This window comes from Thermomyces dupontii (genome assembly GCF_041956625.1).
Source record: "Thermomyces dupontii strain NRRL 2155 unplaced genomic scaffold VTN31scaffold_1, whole genome shotgun sequence".
In the NCBI taxonomy this organism is placed as follows: Eukaryota; Fungi; Ascomycota; class Eurotiomycetes; order Eurotiales; family Trichocomaceae; genus Thermomyces; species Thermomyces dupontii.
The window spans coordinates 2,053,818-2,070,688 of record NW_027192307.1 but is presented as its reverse complement, the minus strand read 5'-3'; the positions used below and the strand labels follow the sequence as shown (position 1 = coordinate 2,070,688).

The 16,871-nt window shown below is 51.6% G+C and overlaps 6 protein-coding genes across 6 annotated transcripts; 4 read left to right on the top strand and 2 right to left on the bottom strand.

The window, feature by feature from the left end:
- Nucleotides 1-977: 977 nt before the first annotated feature.
- VTN31DRAFT_763 (uncharacterized protein) lies at nucleotides 978-2,373 on the top strand (the record flags this gene model as incomplete). The annotated part of the gene is made up of 4 exons (XM_069408303.1): nucleotides 978-1,021; nucleotides 1,090-1,326; nucleotides 1,523-1,861; nucleotides 1,989-2,373. 4 exons carry the CDS (start codon nucleotides 978-980, stop codon nucleotides 2,371-2,373), a joined length of 1,005 nt encoding a protein of 334 aa, XP_069263619.1.
- A 331-nt stretch (nucleotides 2,374-2,704) lies between these two features.
- On the bottom strand, nucleotides 2,705-3,820 carry VTN31DRAFT_762 (uncharacterized protein; the record flags this gene model as incomplete). The annotated part of the gene is made up of 1 exon (XM_069408302.1): nucleotides 2,705-3,820. One exon carries the CDS (start codon nucleotides 3,818-3,820, stop codon nucleotides 2,705-2,707), a length of 1,116 nt encoding a protein of 371 aa, XP_069263618.1.
- A 2,112-nt stretch (nucleotides 3,821-5,932) lies between these two features.
- On the bottom strand, nucleotides 5,933-7,074 carry VTN31DRAFT_761 (uncharacterized protein; the record flags this gene model as incomplete). Its single annotated transcript, XM_069408301.1, has 3 exons — nucleotides 5,933-6,458; nucleotides 6,517-6,952; nucleotides 7,044-7,074. 3 exons carry the CDS (start codon nucleotides 7,072-7,074, stop codon nucleotides 5,933-5,935), a joined length of 993 nt encoding a protein of 330 aa, XP_069263617.1.
- A 618-nt stretch (nucleotides 7,075-7,692) lies between these two features.
- Nucleotides 7,693-12,126, top strand: VTN31DRAFT_760 (uncharacterized protein; the record flags this gene model as incomplete). Its single annotated transcript, XM_069408300.1, has 3 exons — nucleotides 7,693-7,719; nucleotides 7,777-8,115; nucleotides 8,167-12,126. The coding sequence occupies 3 exons, from the start codon at nucleotides 7,693-7,695 to the stop codon at nucleotides 12,124-12,126; spliced, it is 4,326 nt and encodes a 1,441-aa protein (XP_069263616.1).
- A 1,046-nt stretch (nucleotides 12,127-13,172) lies between these two features.
- Nucleotides 13,173-13,664, top strand: VTN31DRAFT_759 (uncharacterized protein; the record flags this gene model as incomplete). The annotated part of the gene is made up of 1 exon (XM_069408298.1): nucleotides 13,173-13,664. One exon carries the CDS (start codon nucleotides 13,173-13,175, stop codon nucleotides 13,662-13,664), a length of 492 nt encoding a protein of 163 aa, XP_069263615.1.
- Nucleotides 13,665-15,283: 1,619 nt separating this feature from the next.
- VTN31DRAFT_758 (uncharacterized protein) lies at nucleotides 15,284-16,865 on the top strand (the record flags this gene model as incomplete). The annotated part of the gene is made up of 2 exons (XM_069408297.1): nucleotides 15,284-15,456; nucleotides 15,524-16,865. 2 exons carry the CDS (start codon nucleotides 15,284-15,286, stop codon nucleotides 16,863-16,865), a joined length of 1,515 nt encoding a protein of 504 aa, XP_069263614.1.
- Between the last annotated feature and the right edge of the window lie 6 nt (nucleotides 16,866-16,871).

The window sequence follows — 16,871 nt, the reverse complement described above, 5'->3', positions numbered from 1 at the left end:
CCACGAAATACCCCGTACTCCATACTCTCAGGATCGGGCAATTAAGTAGTTCTAGAAGTTCTAGGGCTGTTTGGCCCTCCGGGCAGTGTTGGCAGGGCTGACTCTTCAAGGCCTCTCGGCATAATTTAATGGCCCCCGCCTCCCGCGCACGGAGAGCCCTTGGACCCTCGGGTTGATCCTAACCAACGAAACCGGGATCGAACTCTGCCGACTCGGGGCTGGTCAGCTGGTCCAAGAGGCTGCAAGAGCCTGACGAATGAACGGTGGACTGGCTGTCACTGTCAGCGGCTCTGGAAGTTCGGCAACTGTGGCATGGCGTTAGGACGACTGAATCTACGAGCAGGCTGTCTCTTGTGTAGGTTAAACTTTTAGTATGTACGGAGTAGTGCGGACTACGGAGTGTCCGAACCGAAACCCTAACCTGTTACCTAATTGACACACACTATACTCCGTACCTTCGTACAGTCCGTACAGTAGCAGCTAATACTCCGTTAACTACGGAGTACCTATGTACGGAATAGTCTCCATGTTTTCCGTAGTCCGCATGGGTATTCGGGGAACCGATGTGTACTCGTCTACTCGACACTTGACAGTGTTGGTGAGGTTTACATTTGTACAGACTACAGTACTCCGTATAGTTGTATGTAGTGACCCTCTGTTTTTGGCCGTTGGAGGATGGAGATTGGAGAAGAATGAGCCCTAATATTAAGTAATACTGCCCAACTGCCCAGTCAGGTGGTGCGTCTAAACCCAATTGAGATCTGAGACAGATCGCATCCACTCAGCCATTCGCTAAAACGAACAAAACGATAAGTTTGTACACAACCAGGATTCAGGAACGGAGGATAGCCCGTTTCCTCCTCTCTCCCATGTCCTCGATCTTCGTCGCGACCGCATTTCCGTACTACCAACCAGGCACGAGACATCTCTCTCTCGACCCCTAAAAGCCTCTCCTCCCTTCTCCCATCCCGCCCGCCATGGCATTCGACAAGATTGGCGACCAAAACATATACATTGGAGGGTTGGTGCCGTCGCTCCGATCTGACATGCACATCCTGATGAAGTTGGCGTACTTGGTCTTTCCTTTAGTGTGCTAGCGCTGCAGAATTCCGCTGCTCTCCAACGAGCCAACATCACCCATGTCGTCTCCGTGCTGCGCATGCAGATGGTTCTCAGCACGTGGATGCGGAAGCCCATCGCAGGACTACAACATCTAAACATTGAGGTCGATGACGTCGAGGATGCAAATCTTCTTAGACATTTTAATACCACTAATGCGTTCATTAAATCTGCACTGGATTCTGGGGGCAGCGTCCTGGTTCATTGGTAAGTTGCTCCTCAGTCATGGAAGTTTTTTCAGCTCTCTTTTTTTTTCTTCGTTATAAGGGCAAGATCATGTGACATAAGCGCTGCGATTGGCTGGTGGTTGATATGCGCGACAATCCAAAACGTCAAGTTCAGCTGTCTTTGAAGAGAGACATGGTTGCGGTCTTGAGGACTGATCAAGAATCATTCTGTGTAGTGCGATGGGTAAAAGTAGGTCGGCCACGGTTTGCGTGGCATTCCTTTGTCAACAGAAGCCCCATGAGCTGGACCCGGACAAGGCGCTGGAGTTGATTCGCCAGTCTCGGCCCATGGTCGAGCCCAATGAGGGTTTTCGACGTCAGCTCTGGTTGTACCACGAAATGGGTTATCCAGATGATATCGTCAACCATCCACTGTATCGGCGTTGGTCAACACAACGAGAAGCTGAACTCAGTACTGCTCAAGGCAAAGCGCCAGAGATGGATCTGGTGAGCTTTGAGGATGACAGCGTGCTGGACTCGGATCACTCTACAGAGATAAAATGTCGTCGATGCCGGTAAGTCGTCGGTGTTTCTACAGGTCTCCTTCGATTTAGATGGGGCGAGGGAATCAGACAAGATCTCGAATTCGGATTCGCTGGGAGCTAACTCAGGGACAAAAAAATTTTTTTTCTTCTTCTTTAGTCGATTATTGGCGACGAAGCCAGTCATCAACGCGCACGAAACAGAATCCGCCGAGCGTTGCAACCACATCTTCTTGCACCCACTGTCATGGATGCGGCCGTGTTTGTATCCAAACTCTTCAGAAGGAACCGATGACGCACCACTTGACGGACGCCTCACCTGCCCGAACCCGCGCTGTGGCGCCAACATCGGCAAGTTCGCATGGCAAGGCATCCGCTGCAATTGTGGGAAATGGGTAGTGCCGGGTATGGGTCTGGCTCGAGCGCGGGTCGATGTGATCGAACGGTCATCTGCTACAACGGAAGCAACCGGTTCGAAGCAGGTAAACGGCGTCCATTCAGGGAGTGCTATCCGCTTACCTCCTCATATGAGACGACCTCAATGAGCTTGAATTTCGCCTGTCTAGGTAGATCCATGCTTTATGAATACCCATTGTATTATCACGTGTACTTTCTTTTCCTTCTTCGAGACGCCCGGCGATAGCCCGGCCGTAATCCGGTGGATATGCGGCTCGCAAACTGGATCATCCAACATGCTAGTATTTGTCAGCAACAGTGTAATTCGTGTGATATCGAAAGGTCCAGACGATATTTGCCCCAGCGCCAACTAGAATCCACCAAACGCTTCTGTAGAAAGTTCAAGCTCAGGCCCTTGTATAGAAAAAGGAATATATAGAAAGGAATATTTATATACTATATAGTATGTATACAGTCAACTTAGCTGTTGACATGTCCATGTCCGTCATTCATCCAGTACATGTCCCATCCCTGTCCAAGCTCAAAGTCCAGATTTAGGTTCGACCACAGCCCTAGATCCCCTTCGGCAACGGTTGGAAGATTCCCGAACAAATCCGGGCTGGAAGGAGGCAACGCAAAGATGTTTTCAAGTTGAATCCGCGATACGTCCAAAGGTAGATGTGCCCATGTAGTCGGCGACGGCACCCCAGAGATTCCACTGACACTTGGAGGGTTTGATGAGGTGAGATCGCCAGAATGGGAGCCGGGAGGGGTATTCAACTGATGAGGGGTGGATTGACCAGATTCAGACCGCGACTGTCCCTGAGCGGACGGATCTGGCTCGTGGCTTCGTTTCTTTCGGATACATTTCCCTTTTCCTGTCGTAGTCAGGGTGATGACACCGATATAAGGAACGGTAATTTTGCACGTGGTACTGTCCTCGCTCCCTTCCGCTATGCCTTGAGAAGCAAACTTGGTGATGCTCTCCAGCATATGGCGTGACTGCGCAGCTACCGTCCCCCTCGATTCTTCCCCAAGGTCCCGCAGCACCTGAACAGTGCCCTCAACTAGACCCCAGTCCCGATCTGCTTGCGTGAGGTCGTAGTCTGAGGCCTCCGAGGATCCGAGATGATGAATGACCAGCAGCATGGCCGCAATGAAGGCTAAAAAGTCCAAGACTTGGCACTTCTGCTGGCTGAAACCATTCCATGGTCGAAAGGTATTGAATACAGTCAACGCATTTCGTGCAGATTCCAGTGCAGCACCGTGGCTGTACCGAAATTGCTTGGTCCCAAACGACCTGAGCATAAACGGCATATGCAACAATGCGCGGAGAATATGATGGTTGAAATGCGCCATCAACCGCCCCGTTAAATCATCCCCGTCCTCATCGATTGGCGTCCTGGGAGGGACGCTCTTCCAGAATTCTTTGGGCACCGCTTGTGCATGAGTCTCAAGCTCTTGTTCTATCTCTAGCGTCTCGGCCAGGGACATATTGCTCGGATCTTCCTGATTGCGGTTGATCAAATGACCCATGATAAGACCAAGTCGCAAGATGTAGGTTTCGAAACCAACAGGTTCATCTTTGAGGCGCATTTCGACCTGTGGTCTGTAATAAGCATCTTGGACAACGTGCGGTAGCCCCAAAATCAGACCCAGAAACCTGTCAGTGAGACCAAGGGTGGTCCACAGCTTGAGACGGCGCCTGGAAAGACCATCGGGAGGATTCTGGGGGCGTGCCGTGGACAAATGTATCCCAGATAACTGCGCCAGATCGATTGCTCGTCGGGTAATGAGCCATGCTTTGCGCGCTCGGCCCAGGTTCGTGTACCATTTGGAGAGAATCACCATAGTTTCCAAGCCCGGCAGGGTGCTGGCGAAGTCATCGTCGTTCACCACGGAGGTCTCTATTTCAGCTATACAGCGTTCGACATATCCCTGAGGATCGATCGGCATAGAAAGAGAAGAGAAATCATAATAGGGCGCCACCAGCTCGACGAGTACCGAAGTGAATATGAGGTACTTTGCCAAGTCACCCGGAGATGCCTGAGGGTCACAGTCGAACTCGTTTAGATCACCCCCCAAGCACATATGACGCCATGCTGCCGCCCCCCTAGGCGCTGCGCTGAGTATCTTCACGAAATCCTCCCGAGGCAAAAGAAGAGAGCGAAGACGGTCCCGTGCATGATGGGCTTTGCGGGAAAGATCCTTCGCGACCCCAGTATCTTGTAAACGAATATTGGAACCCTCGGTTCTGGAGACGACATTGTTGTTCAACAATTGTACCACGGGAGCTCTTCCGCTGTTCTCAGATGATGAGGTTGGAAGGCTGGGGACATTGATGTTGAACGGGGGTCTCTTGTCCGATGAAGCGTGTGCTCCTAGTAACTGGTTATTTGTGACTTTCTGAGGGCGTCTTGTTGTTGGATCATACTCGATTCGAACGTGTCTTCCGGTGTTGGCGAGGTCTGTGGAGTCGGATTTTGCAGTAGCGATCGAACGACGTTCTCCAACTGAGTCACCCGCTCACGTAGACTGTAGTTTTGTTCCCCGGACAGAACACGAGCAGGACTTGGCTCGGGTGCATGCTCTTGGTCGATACAAGTCGATCCTCTCAAGTGACATTCATTGCAGATTTGAGGACGGTCTGGATGATAAGTGCAGCGGACTTTTCTCCGTCGGCCTACTCGCAGTAACGTGGTTCTATTAGTATATCTATACCTGGATAAAATGTCGTTTGATGTTTTGTGACGTCGAACACACGTCTCGCATGTAAAGTAGCAGATTTGGAATGAACCAAGGCAGAGAGAGCAGTGCTCACATTCGACGCAGCTTTTTGTTCCTTTTCTCATTTTCTTCCGCGGCGGTGCCAGCGGATCCAGATAGCTGGCAGATGCCATGTCAATTGGGAGATTCGGGGTGAGAAAGGGAGACCAGGAGAGATTCCAGCTTCAAATCGCAGATAATCACAAGTCGGTTCAACTTTCAAGAAACAAGTAGTAAGGCCGATGCGCGAGTCAGTGATGCTGATCTCGTTATCCAACCACTACTCCGTACTATCATAAAGATATTATCAAGGAATAAGCGACATCCAACTGCTCGGAGTAGGTTTTTATTGCAACAGGTTCGAGTTCGAAGCACTCCATACTCAAGCTTCGAGCACATGTGGCGATCCAACGTGTTGATGACTCCAATAGGTAAGTAACATCGTACTATGACTACCGTCGTCCGTCCACTGTTAGTCATGAAAAACCGTTTGAGTTTCCAAAAGCCATCTAAAAGCTACAACGCCGGATTTGTATATCCCTGAAGACCAATGAAATGTCAGTACGTGCATTAATAATTGATTTACTTATTTAACACTAATAATTTGATAACCGATTAACTAACTAGTTATCCGAATAAGGTTAACTCCAAAGTTCGCCCCGCCAAGACGGACGAAATTGGAGCTTTTCGTCCGAACGCGGATAATCGTTCGATCGATGGAACGAGCTTCATCGGCCAGTAAAGCCAGTTGACGAGTAGGCAACACGATCTCCCAAAGAGGTAAAAAAGCACAAGGCGTACTACATTGTACCTCCGTACTCTGTAGAAGTCCATGTACAGGAGCATTAACTTCAACCTATCGAGTACGTAGTATTATGGACCCGTCACGCTGCATCTGGCAGAGATGAACCACCTGGATATTGTTAATAGGGCGTAGTAGTATCAGAGTCCATTCACAATGCCCTTCTCCTGCTCACTCCGTCGTCGGTCTTCATCAATGTCCCACCACCAGTCATGGATCATTGCGTCGGATTGTTTCCATGAAGATTGTGTCGAAGGGCCGTTCCCCAGGCCGTTTGATCTCTCTGTCTCCCGATTCTCCGGTCGCTGATCCAACCAGGGCTTGTTGTCAAAGATATAATGCACGACCTTGACCTCCTCATCTCGCCAGATTTTGGAGTGAACACCCTCCCATCGTAGGGTTCGGAGACCGTTATAGATATATGGCAGAGGGTACCATCGGCCGGCGAATATCTCGGATAAGAGCCCCTGGTCCGGAAAGTGATACTTTTGTACAAGAGCTGGTTCATTCAATGCTGCCTGAATCTTGTCGAAAATGCCTTGGGAGGGATTGATGACGAGCAGACCGCTGTTGAGCATGCCAACTCCGCTTGAGGCCGGAGCACCTTCCCTTTGAGCACGATCCGGTTCAGCGTGCTGCGTCGTGAGAGCGCAGTTCTCTGGGACCCTGTACACCATGGAGTCCTTTAGTAACCGCGAAGCGCCTTCATTAGGGCAAACCATACCACTCAGTCGGATAGTGGGGTTTCTTCAGCGGGTTGCATGCGCAGGCATGCGCCGCTGCAAAAACTAGGGCTCCATCGCCATTCAGATCCGGGGCATCTAGTTCAAGATCCATGAGCTCGTCCATGTTCCGCAGCACCACCATGTCCGAATCCAACAAGACAACCCGCTCATACTCGACTAAAGAGAATGCCACAAGTTTCGTCCAAGTATCGTTGAATCTGGCATCCGCTTTGTAAGTCTTCCCACAGGTCGGCCGAATCAAAGGGACGCGGTGGCGGGGGATGTTACGGGCATCCAATGCAGCGATCCCGTCAGCAGGAAGAGTATCAGTATAAAGAGCAATGAGCGGATAGCGTGTCTGAACCCGTTGGAGGGAATGTGCGAGGGTCAGAAGGCCACGCAGATAGCTTGTATTTGTGATCAGGCTAGCCCAAACTGTGGTAAGGATATGCAGTCAGTGACCCCGTTTGACTGATAGGCCGAAAGCGAGAAGGGGTTAATTGCAATGGCGATCACTGCTGCTTACCTTTCCCACGGCTACCCACAGAGTCTGCCATGCCGAGAATTGGATGTTGGAAGAGGAAGCTTCACTTATCCTTTCCCATGGCAATCATTGTTGCGCCGAAATGAACATGGCCGCACCGAGACAAGACCTACTGGAAAGCAAGGACTGCATGAGTCACAAGTCACAGACAGAAGCGCAACAGTCCGCAATGGACTCACAAACTTCAGGTCTCTCAGCTTTCAGTTGATACTAGTATTATTCCAGTGTATACCACGAAGGACCAGGCATCCGGAAGCCACACAACTTTTCCTTGATGCCAAGTTTCATTCTCGTACTGTACAGTAACCAACGCATAACGCTTTGCAACAGGGAGTTTGAAAGCCAATATGATTGGTTAACTTAATGTCGTATTAGCCGGAAGTAGCTTAGAGTGCTCTGCGTGTACGAATCACGTACTCCACTTGTGCATATTCGCAATTTCGATTTCGTTGGTAACAGGTACCAATCCCCTACTTGTCACAACAGTCGTCCTTTATCACAGACGCTCGCAGCCATCTTATCAATCTTAGGACGCACACGGCCACAGTTCAACACTCTCTGCAGAGGTGTTGAGCCAAACTTTGATGGCCTTGGCCAAGATTCCCCCACTACCAATGCGTTCCCTTCAACCATGGCCGGATCATGTTCCGCTGTATGGGTACGCATCGAGGTACAGCGTTGGAATTCCAAAAACGCATGCTTATCAGAAACCCAGGACTCGGCCCGAGCAACTGTCACTCCATGCGCCATACCGTACATAGCATGTCTTCCCGTTGCGATTGTAGCCCTAATAGCAGCCAAATATGTGTTGGCACAAAGGAAGTGGGAAAGGTATCGCCCAGCCTGGACAAGGCCATTCGTTCGGGAAGACGACTTCCTGAGTGCTGTTGAAATTGAAGGTTTAGCATTGGAGTCTCGAGTCAATTGCTGGGTATCCTGTAGAGTGATCGTACTCTGCGCGCTCTCGGTTTCCGGCGTGCTGACTGAATTGATACATTTTGCTGGCGGGTTGGAGGATCAGAACTGGGTTAACGTACCGTTATGTGTTGCATGGGTAAGATTAACCAGTGCGTTCCCATAGCGGATAGTATTGATAGTCGGACAGGGTGTCTCTGCGTTGACCATCGCGCTGCGAAGGCCGCGCGTTGCGCCTTCGGGTATGCTCGTTTTCTTCATATCGCTCTCGGTCGTCGAGGGTCTTATCTTGGCTGCGTCATCCGACGACACTGGCATGGAAAGTATTGCACGACAGCTCTCCATCTCCGCAGCGCTCTTGTCAACAGTCGTCATTCTCAGCATGCCTCTACGCGACCCTTCGCTGCCCGAAACTGGAATCAGTCGCGTAGGTCAGAAGCCTTCGGATGAATTTCGCAGTCCTGAGGACAAGATTCAGCTATGGCAATTTCTGACCGTCTCTTGGCTGAGTCCTTTGATTTCAATTGGACGCAAGCGAACGATCAATGAGTCGGATGTGTGGTTGTTGGCCTTCGAATTTCAGCACAAACGGTTGCATGAGCAATTCCGCCGCCTCAAAGGTAGTCTCCTCCGCAGACTGCTTGATGCCAACGGCATTGACGTGTGCATTGTGGCACTTCTGGCTATCCTGCAAATGACTTGCGACTTTGCGACTCCGGTTCTCTTGCAACAGCTATTGAAGGCCATGGAGGATCCTCTCATGAGAGATATCGCGATGGCCTATGCTGCGATGATGCTTTTCGTACGCCTGGTGTACTCGCAATCGCAAGTGTTGAATCTTTGGTACGGACGTCGGTGTTACGAGAGAAGCAGGGGCGAAATGATCATGATGGTATACGAGAAAGCACTGTCACGCAAGAATATATTCGGACAGAAAGTACACGCTTCGAATCAAGAGAAGGATTCAGCGTCCATGGGCAAGATATTCAATCTTCTGCGGGGAGATGTCTACGAAGTTGCTCAGCGGTTCTGGGAGATAGACTCACTGGTCGACAAGCCACTGGGGTTGATCATCGCAGTTGCCCTGGTGTGGAAACTTTTCGGTCCATCATGCTTGCTCGGCGTTTTGACCGTGCTGGCGGCGCAGGTCGTCAATGCACTCATTACAAAAATGCTCCTGCGTTGGGAGAGACGCCGACGGGTCGCCACGGATGCGCGACTGCACATTTCATCCCAGTTCATCGAAGCTTTGCGTCACCTCCGCTGGTACGGGTGGCAGGACCATTGGCTCAAGCAAGTTATGGACTCGCGACACAGGGAGCTCAAGCTACGGGTTGCGACAAGCCTATGGAATATTTCACTTCGTTTCGTCAACGCATTTGCAAGCGGTGTATTCCCCGTCGTCGCGCTGTACGCTTATACGGTGCTGGCAGGACACTCGTTGAGCATTGATATCATATTCCCGGCTTTGCAACTGTTCACAATGTTGGAGACGCGACTCCGGGAAATCCCAACCCTAATCACCACGCTGATCAACGCGTCCATTGCGATGGGCCGAATAGAGGATTTCATGGCAGAGCCTGATAAAGAGGTAAATGCATGCGATTCGAGTGAGTTGCCTTGGATCCAGCTGGAAGCATGTTCGTTTGCCTGGCCTGGACAATTGTCACCGGTCCTGAAGGATGTGAGCATCTCCATCCTGCCAGGGTTAAATGTGGTGTTTGGACAAGTTGGAGCGGGTAAGACTGCTCTTTTACAAGCTCTCCTGGGGGAATTGGACAAGTTGAAGGGTATTGCACATCTTCCAAATGAAGTGGTCGGGTATTGTGCGCAGACTCCTTGGTTGCAGAGTATGAGCATTCGGGAGAATATTCTCTTCTCGTTCCCGTATGACGAGCAACGGTACAAGCGCGTCCTGGACGCATGCTGTCTTCTTCCCGACCTTGCAAACTTCAAACATGGCGATTTGTCCTTCATTGGAGAAAATGGAATCGGTTTGTCCGGTGGTCAGAAAGCCAGGGTAGCTCTGGCAAGAGCATTATACAGCCCTGCCCGCATTCTCTTCCTCGATGACCCCTTGTCAGCTCTCGACCACAACACTGCTGAACAAGTTGTTCGCAAGTGCTTCACTGGCTCGCTGATGCATGGCCGCACTGTGGTCCTGGTGACACACCGTACTGGCTTGGTTCAGTCGATTGCGGACCAGCTTATCGAGATCACGCACGGACATGTCCACGTTCGCGACAAACAGGCTCCTACCACCGTTGCTCTTCCCAATGACGATGAAAGCCCCACTGAATGTGAAATGGAATCCGACGATGTTTCAGCCGTTGTACCTCACAAGTTCATCGAGGAAGAGCATCGAGCGGAGTGGGGTGTCCAAGCCAGGGTGTATTGGGCTTATATCCGCGCCGGCAATCTCAAGTGGTGGGGTGCCTTGGTCGCCGTTCTGGCAATCTACAGGTCAACTGCTGTTGGACAGGCATGGTTCTTGAAAGAGTTGGGCGAGGCCTACAAGTCATTTGTTGTCATCTTCCAACAGGGCCATGATGTGCTGTATCAGTTTTTTGTCGGCTGGTCCACGCGGACACCATTCAGCGCGTATGACGCCGTCACGGGGATCAAAAATCCTTTGGATAATCTACCAGCGCCCACTGATGACGTCCGTCCGTGGCTGTGGATATTCTTCGGGCTGGCAGCCTTTCAGGCCCTAACCCTACTCGCGGCGCAAATACTGATGCTGGTGATCATCTATTGTGCTGGCAAAACGCTATTCCGCGAAATCATGGAGCGAGTCTGCCACGCGACATTCCGCTTCTTCGATGTGACGCCCCTGGGACGCCTGATGAACCGCCTGACTTCCGATATCGGGGTCGTAGATGGCAACATCAGCGACCAGTTCCAACTCATTGCCTTTCAGGCCATTACGTGGGTGTCGTCGATTCTCGTGATCGCATCAGTGACCCCGACATTCCTGGTCTTCACAGCCATTCTCACCAGCTGTTTCATATACGTCTTCAGTCGTTTCCTTCCTCTATCTCAGAGCCTTCGGCGACTCGAGATGGTGTCCCTCAGCCCGTTGTTATCCAACTTTGGCGAACTTCTGCATGGTCTGACTACAGTTCGGGCATTCCGCGCCGAGGCCCGCTTCCAGGACCGTGTCATTGCGGTTGTGGATAAGTTCCAAGGCATGGACCATTTCTACTGGTCTTTGCAGAGCTGGCTCATGTACCGCTTTGAAGTCCTGTCAGGATTGGCGACATTCTGTCTCACGGCCCTGGCAGTATACACTGATCTTTCTCCCGGTCTATCGGCGTTCGTTTTGATTGCGGCCAACAATTTCGTGACCTCTACGCATGCTTTGTGCAAGCAGTACGGGCAGCTGCAGATGGATTTTGTGTCTGTTGAGCGAGTGGACGAGTTGCGGCACATTGAAACGGAGCCAGCGGGTACCGTCGATCCACCAGCATCCTGGCCACGCCTTGGAAGCGAGGTCGTGTTTGAGGACGTGACAATCCGCTATGCACCGCATCTGGATCCTTCGCTCCACCATGTCAATTTGAAGATCCCAGGAGGCATCATGACAGCCGTCATCGGGCGCACAGGGAGTGGGAAGTCGACGATGGCGTTGTCCTTACTGGGGGTCATCGTGCCGGAGGCGGGGCGCATCCTGATCGACGGCATCGACATTGCGACAATCAATCGCCAAGCTCTACGAACCCGCATCACGTTTGTCGCACAAGATCCGATCCTATTCCCGGGAAGTATCCGGCGAAATCTCGACCCGGTCAATGAGTACACGGATGAAGAATGCGCAGAGATCCTCCAACGGCTGTGCCACCGGCACGGATGGACGTTGGACACCCATGTCGAAGCTGGAGGTCGAAATCTCAGCCAGGGCCAGCGCCAATTGCTCGGCCTGGCACGCGCGGTGTTGCGGCGCAGTCCCATTGTCATCCTGGACGAGGCCACCGCCTCGATTGACCCGGAGACAGCGATGGAGATTCAGCGCATTATTCGCGAAGAGTTGCGGCATTCAACGGTGCTGACAATTGCGCACCGTTTGGAGGCAATCAGAGAGGCAGGATATTTTGTGGTTTTAGAGAGTGGGAAAGTGGCTAGCACAGGTGCCATTTCCCCGTCAACATGAAGTTATTCGATGACTTCTTAGCATCTGGTGAGCACGAAAACGAAGTGATTGGGTCCTCTGCTCTCCATCTGGTCGAAGCAGCTGGAACTAGAAGATGTCGACTCTGGTGATAATGAAAACCGACACCGAGCCTGCCCATTCCGTATTATTCGATTGATGGTTGACTGCGCATTGGATATCTTAGACCGTAGTATGGACGGAGTGTAACCCTGCAGGTACGGCGTTGTCTGACGTGTTTATCCTCGGAGTGACTCTCCACCAGTCCTCCACAAACCACACTTTTTTGCAGCCTCAGCAGACAACAAGGACATAACGTTGCAGTATCGGCAATCCTGCATCCAGATGGAGTATACAGTACTGTAATACATACTGTATGTAACTGCACTCTGGGGCCTCGGGCGCTCGGAAGTTGAGAGTCCAGCCAATGGGAATGCTTTGTTCCAGTCCAAGTTCACCGACCTGCCGAAGTGGAGTGAAAGAAAAACCCCATGCGGAGAACTGCAGTGCCAAGGGTCCTGGAAAAACCCCAGGAGAAACTATACCTGATATGGAAGTACAAAAGTGAACGGTCAAACCCCTTCCAATGTCCCACGCTATTACTGTATTTGGAAAGTCAGTCGGAATCTCGGACCAATCATGGTGATGGAAGTGAAAGAGCCCAGTGCCGACAGAGTGGAGAAAAAACTGGAGATGGACCCCGGACCCATGGGGCTCGACAAATTACATTAGATACCGAGATAGGAAAGGAAAGGAAAGGCATGGTCGGCTAATTCCTTCTTCGTAAGTACGGAGTACGAGTGAGTATACATACAGTACTCGTACTGACTACTGTGGCTTGATATAAGCGAAAGAGATCATCCGACATCCGTCGGGTCAAACAGCTCCAGCCGCCGTATATCCGGAGTCGTTCCTCCGCGGCAGTCGACCTCTGTGCAGAACACTCACTGTATGTATTCATAATATTTAGCTCCCATCCTCTCATCACTCAGAGAGCTGGAATTGTGGAGGACTCTGTCCTCCGTACTCCGTACAGTAGGGAGAAATAGATGCTTCGTCGTATTGTACCCGTCGCACGGATGACAATCCTCCGTGGCCGTCCGTGCTCCGTTCTCTCTCTGTATGAAGACTCCGCATCCGTTGCCCACTCATCCGGTGATGCAATGCAGCAATTCGCAACCATCGGCGATCCTGACCGACGTTTGCTGATGTTCCTCGGCTTTAACATCCTCTTCTCCGTTTCTGCTCTTCTTGCTCTTGTCAGACCCCGACGCCACTCGCACACGGCATGCCGGATGCACAAACGCAGAGCTCGCAGCCTCGGTAAAGGTGGAGACGTTTGTCGGCCCAAGTCCGTGTCATGTGACCAGGGCCATGCCGCCAGTGCGCCACCGAGTTGTTGCCGGCGCTCGTTTCAGATTGTGAAGCTGAAAAGCCAAGGCGCTGTGTCCCCTCTTGTCTTCCTCTTGTCAGGTTCTCGAAGTTTGCTTGCAGCCACTGGCCAGAGCTTGTCATGTCTCGGCAGGACGACCCGAGCTTGATGTTCCTATGAGCCATGGAATATTCGCAGGGACAATGAACTTAAAACTTCGTTGCGAGAGAGCGCCTTGTACAGTAGTTTGCCACTTGGGAACAAGTTCACATCATGAGAGGAGGGAATCCAGGACTGCCGACCTGTTCTCCAGAGCAAGTTGATCAAACACGCTACTGCTCGGTACGGAGTACATTCGATTAATATATTAATGTATATGCTATCCTATCAGCACTTTCTCCCTACCCCGGATCTTCCGACCTTGTAACATGTTCATACGGAGGAGTGCGATCCACGATTCAGCTCTGTATTGGATTTCATATTACGTTAGTAACGTGACGGAGGTTGGAGACTTACCATGGGCTTCGAAGATTAGAAGCGCCCTCCAGTCTCTGTATTGTATTAACGAACGCTATCCCGTACGAAGCGCCAATGTGTGGCTACCAAAGCGCAAACTCAACCCCAGGTTTCGTGGGGTCAAAAACTTAAACCAACATCGGCTCAATGCAGTCGTCCATTCCGTCACTCTCTGTCGTGAATTCCAGGTCGTCCAACAGCAGCACAGACAATAATGATTCATCCTGCCACTCGTATCAACCTTGCATTACGAGGACGAAATTCATTCTCTGTGAGATTGGGAATCCGGAATAGCAAAGCCCCAGGTTGATCTGACCGCCCTTCCCCATCGGTCTTGCCACGACGGGGCCATAGGCTGAGCGTAGTGATACTTCTTCAAGTCTCCATACAGTATCCAGTTGACGATACATAATCTACTGTACATACCTCCGTTCATGATGCTGATCGCAAATTTTCGAAAATTCTCGAACTTTACCGAGTTAGTTAGTTATAAAACGGCATCATCCGTTGAAAACGGCAACAAATTCTGTTCAGATTACGAGGAATGACGAACAAACGCCCTTATTTGTGCGAGTACTCTGATATTCCGATTCCAAACTGCCTTTGAATCTGTTCTTTGGCAAGATATCCTTCGTACCGTATTTGCAAGAATCTATCTGATCTTGGCATTAACCTAACTGTACGGGGTATGGAGTATGTAGTATAGAGTCCAGTGCGATATGATGAATGTTATGAGTCAGTTATGTATGGAATTGCCCAACCTCCAGACGAGCAGCAGAGGACCCTCTGGCCAGCTCTGCACTGTCACCAGACACATCCCCTCGTCAAGCTCGGAAGTTCATTATTTAGCCTAGGCGAGATTAGCTTCGTGCAAGACTTGGAATCCCACGGCCTAACCCAGATTAGCTGGTCCATGGACACGTGCTGCTGTGGGACGGTGGGATGTCCTGGCTCCGGTTCCAATTGCTCTCACCAACGGAGTTGCTCCGAGTCCCGTTGCCGACCGTTTCGGTGTTGAAGCTCTGCTGTGGTTGGTAGACTCCCAACAGCATGGTTCAAGACTCCATCTTGGAGCTATCGCTTAGCTCCATGTCTGGGTGATACATATTTATCCAGTCGCCTCGCCTCGCCCCCTCCCTGGTTGATCGCGCGGGGTGTGGTCCTCACCAGGTCGTGCTGTCAGACTTTGCAGCAGCACTTCTCATCTTCTTTGGTTTCCTTTGGATCCCCATTGTTGTTCGAGGTCCCGACAGTTGTTGAGGTTCAGACATCATGGACGACCGCGAGATCGTCGGGGGCAAGGCGGAGATGTCGCACGAGGAAGTCGAGCGCATCGCCCAGCTCACCCCCGAGGAGAAAGAGATCGAGAAGAAGTTGCGCCGTCTGATCGACATGCTCATTATGCCCATTGTCATTCTTGTTTATCTCATGAATTACATCGATCGGTATTGTTCCCCCGTCGTCTCAGGATCCAGCATGCTTGCAGAGCCGGTAGCTAATCCATGGTTGCAGGAATAACTACGCAGCGGCGAAACTGCAAGGTCTGACAGAGGATCTGAACCTCAGTGACCAGGAGTATCAGACCGGCTTGTCGATTCTGTTCGTCGCCTACATTCTCATGCAAGTTCCTTCCAATTTGCTGCTCAACTACATGGGTCGCCCGTCCCTGTATATTGGCTTCTTCGTCACGGCCTGGGGTCTCGTGTCGGCCTTGACCGCGCTCGTCAAAGGGTACGGCGGAATCGTCGCCTGCCGGTTCCTTCTGGGTCTCACGGAAGCCCCCTTCTTCGCCGGTGTCTTGTTTTATTTGTCCAAGTGGTATACGAAGCAAGAACTGGCACTGCGCATGAGTATCTTCTACGCGGGTTCGCTCATCAGCGGCGCTTTCGGCAATCTTATCGCTGCCGGTATCCTCAACGGCCTGAAGGGTGCTCGGGGCCTATCCGCGTGGCAATGGCTGTATATCATCGAAGGGTCCATCACTTGCTTTATTGGAATCGTCATTTGCTTCATTCTTCCCGACTTCCCTGAAACCTGGCGCCTGCTCTCCCCTGAGATGAAGCGCGTGGCCTCCCGTCGTCTGGCCATTGAAGCTGCCGAGGCTGATGTTGACGAAGAAGGTGGTATGAGCCAGATCAAGGGTCTCAAGCTGGCCTTCACCGACAAACGGACCTATGTGCTCGCCCTCGCCTACCTGGGCATCACTGGCGCCTCTGGGTTCCAGAACTTCTTCCCCACGCTTACGGCAACTCTGGGCTACAACCATATCATCTCGCTCCTGCTGGTTGCCCCACCCTACGTGTTCATGGTCTTCTATTCCATGCTGCACAATTACCTGTCCGACCGCTACCAGAAGCGCTTCTGGTTCTGGGTCATTCCGATCCCCATCACCATCGTGGGATTTGTCGTTTTCATGACCACTGATGCCTTTGGTCCGCGATACTTCAGTTTGTTCCTCATGAACTTCGTCTTCGCCATGAACGGCACGCTTTACGGCTGGATTGCGACCGCCATCCCGCGTCCGCCTGCGAAGCGTGCTGCGGCCTACGCCTTCATCAATTCGGTCGGTAACTCCGCCTCCGTCTGGACGCCGTATACCTACCGCGATCGGGATGCGCCCCATTACATTCCGGCTTTGGGCACTTGCATTGCCTTGCAGGCCATTGCTTTCCTGTGCGGTCTGTTCATGTACTTCGACCTGACACGCGCCAACAAGCGTCTGGAGCGGCTTGAGAACGAGGATGTCGTTCTGACCGAGAAGGAATTGAAGCGCTTGAGGAAGACGGCCGAAGCCGAGGGTATCGACATTGCGGAAGCAAGGATGTTGCAGAAGGGTTTCCGCTATGTTGTATGATTTTTT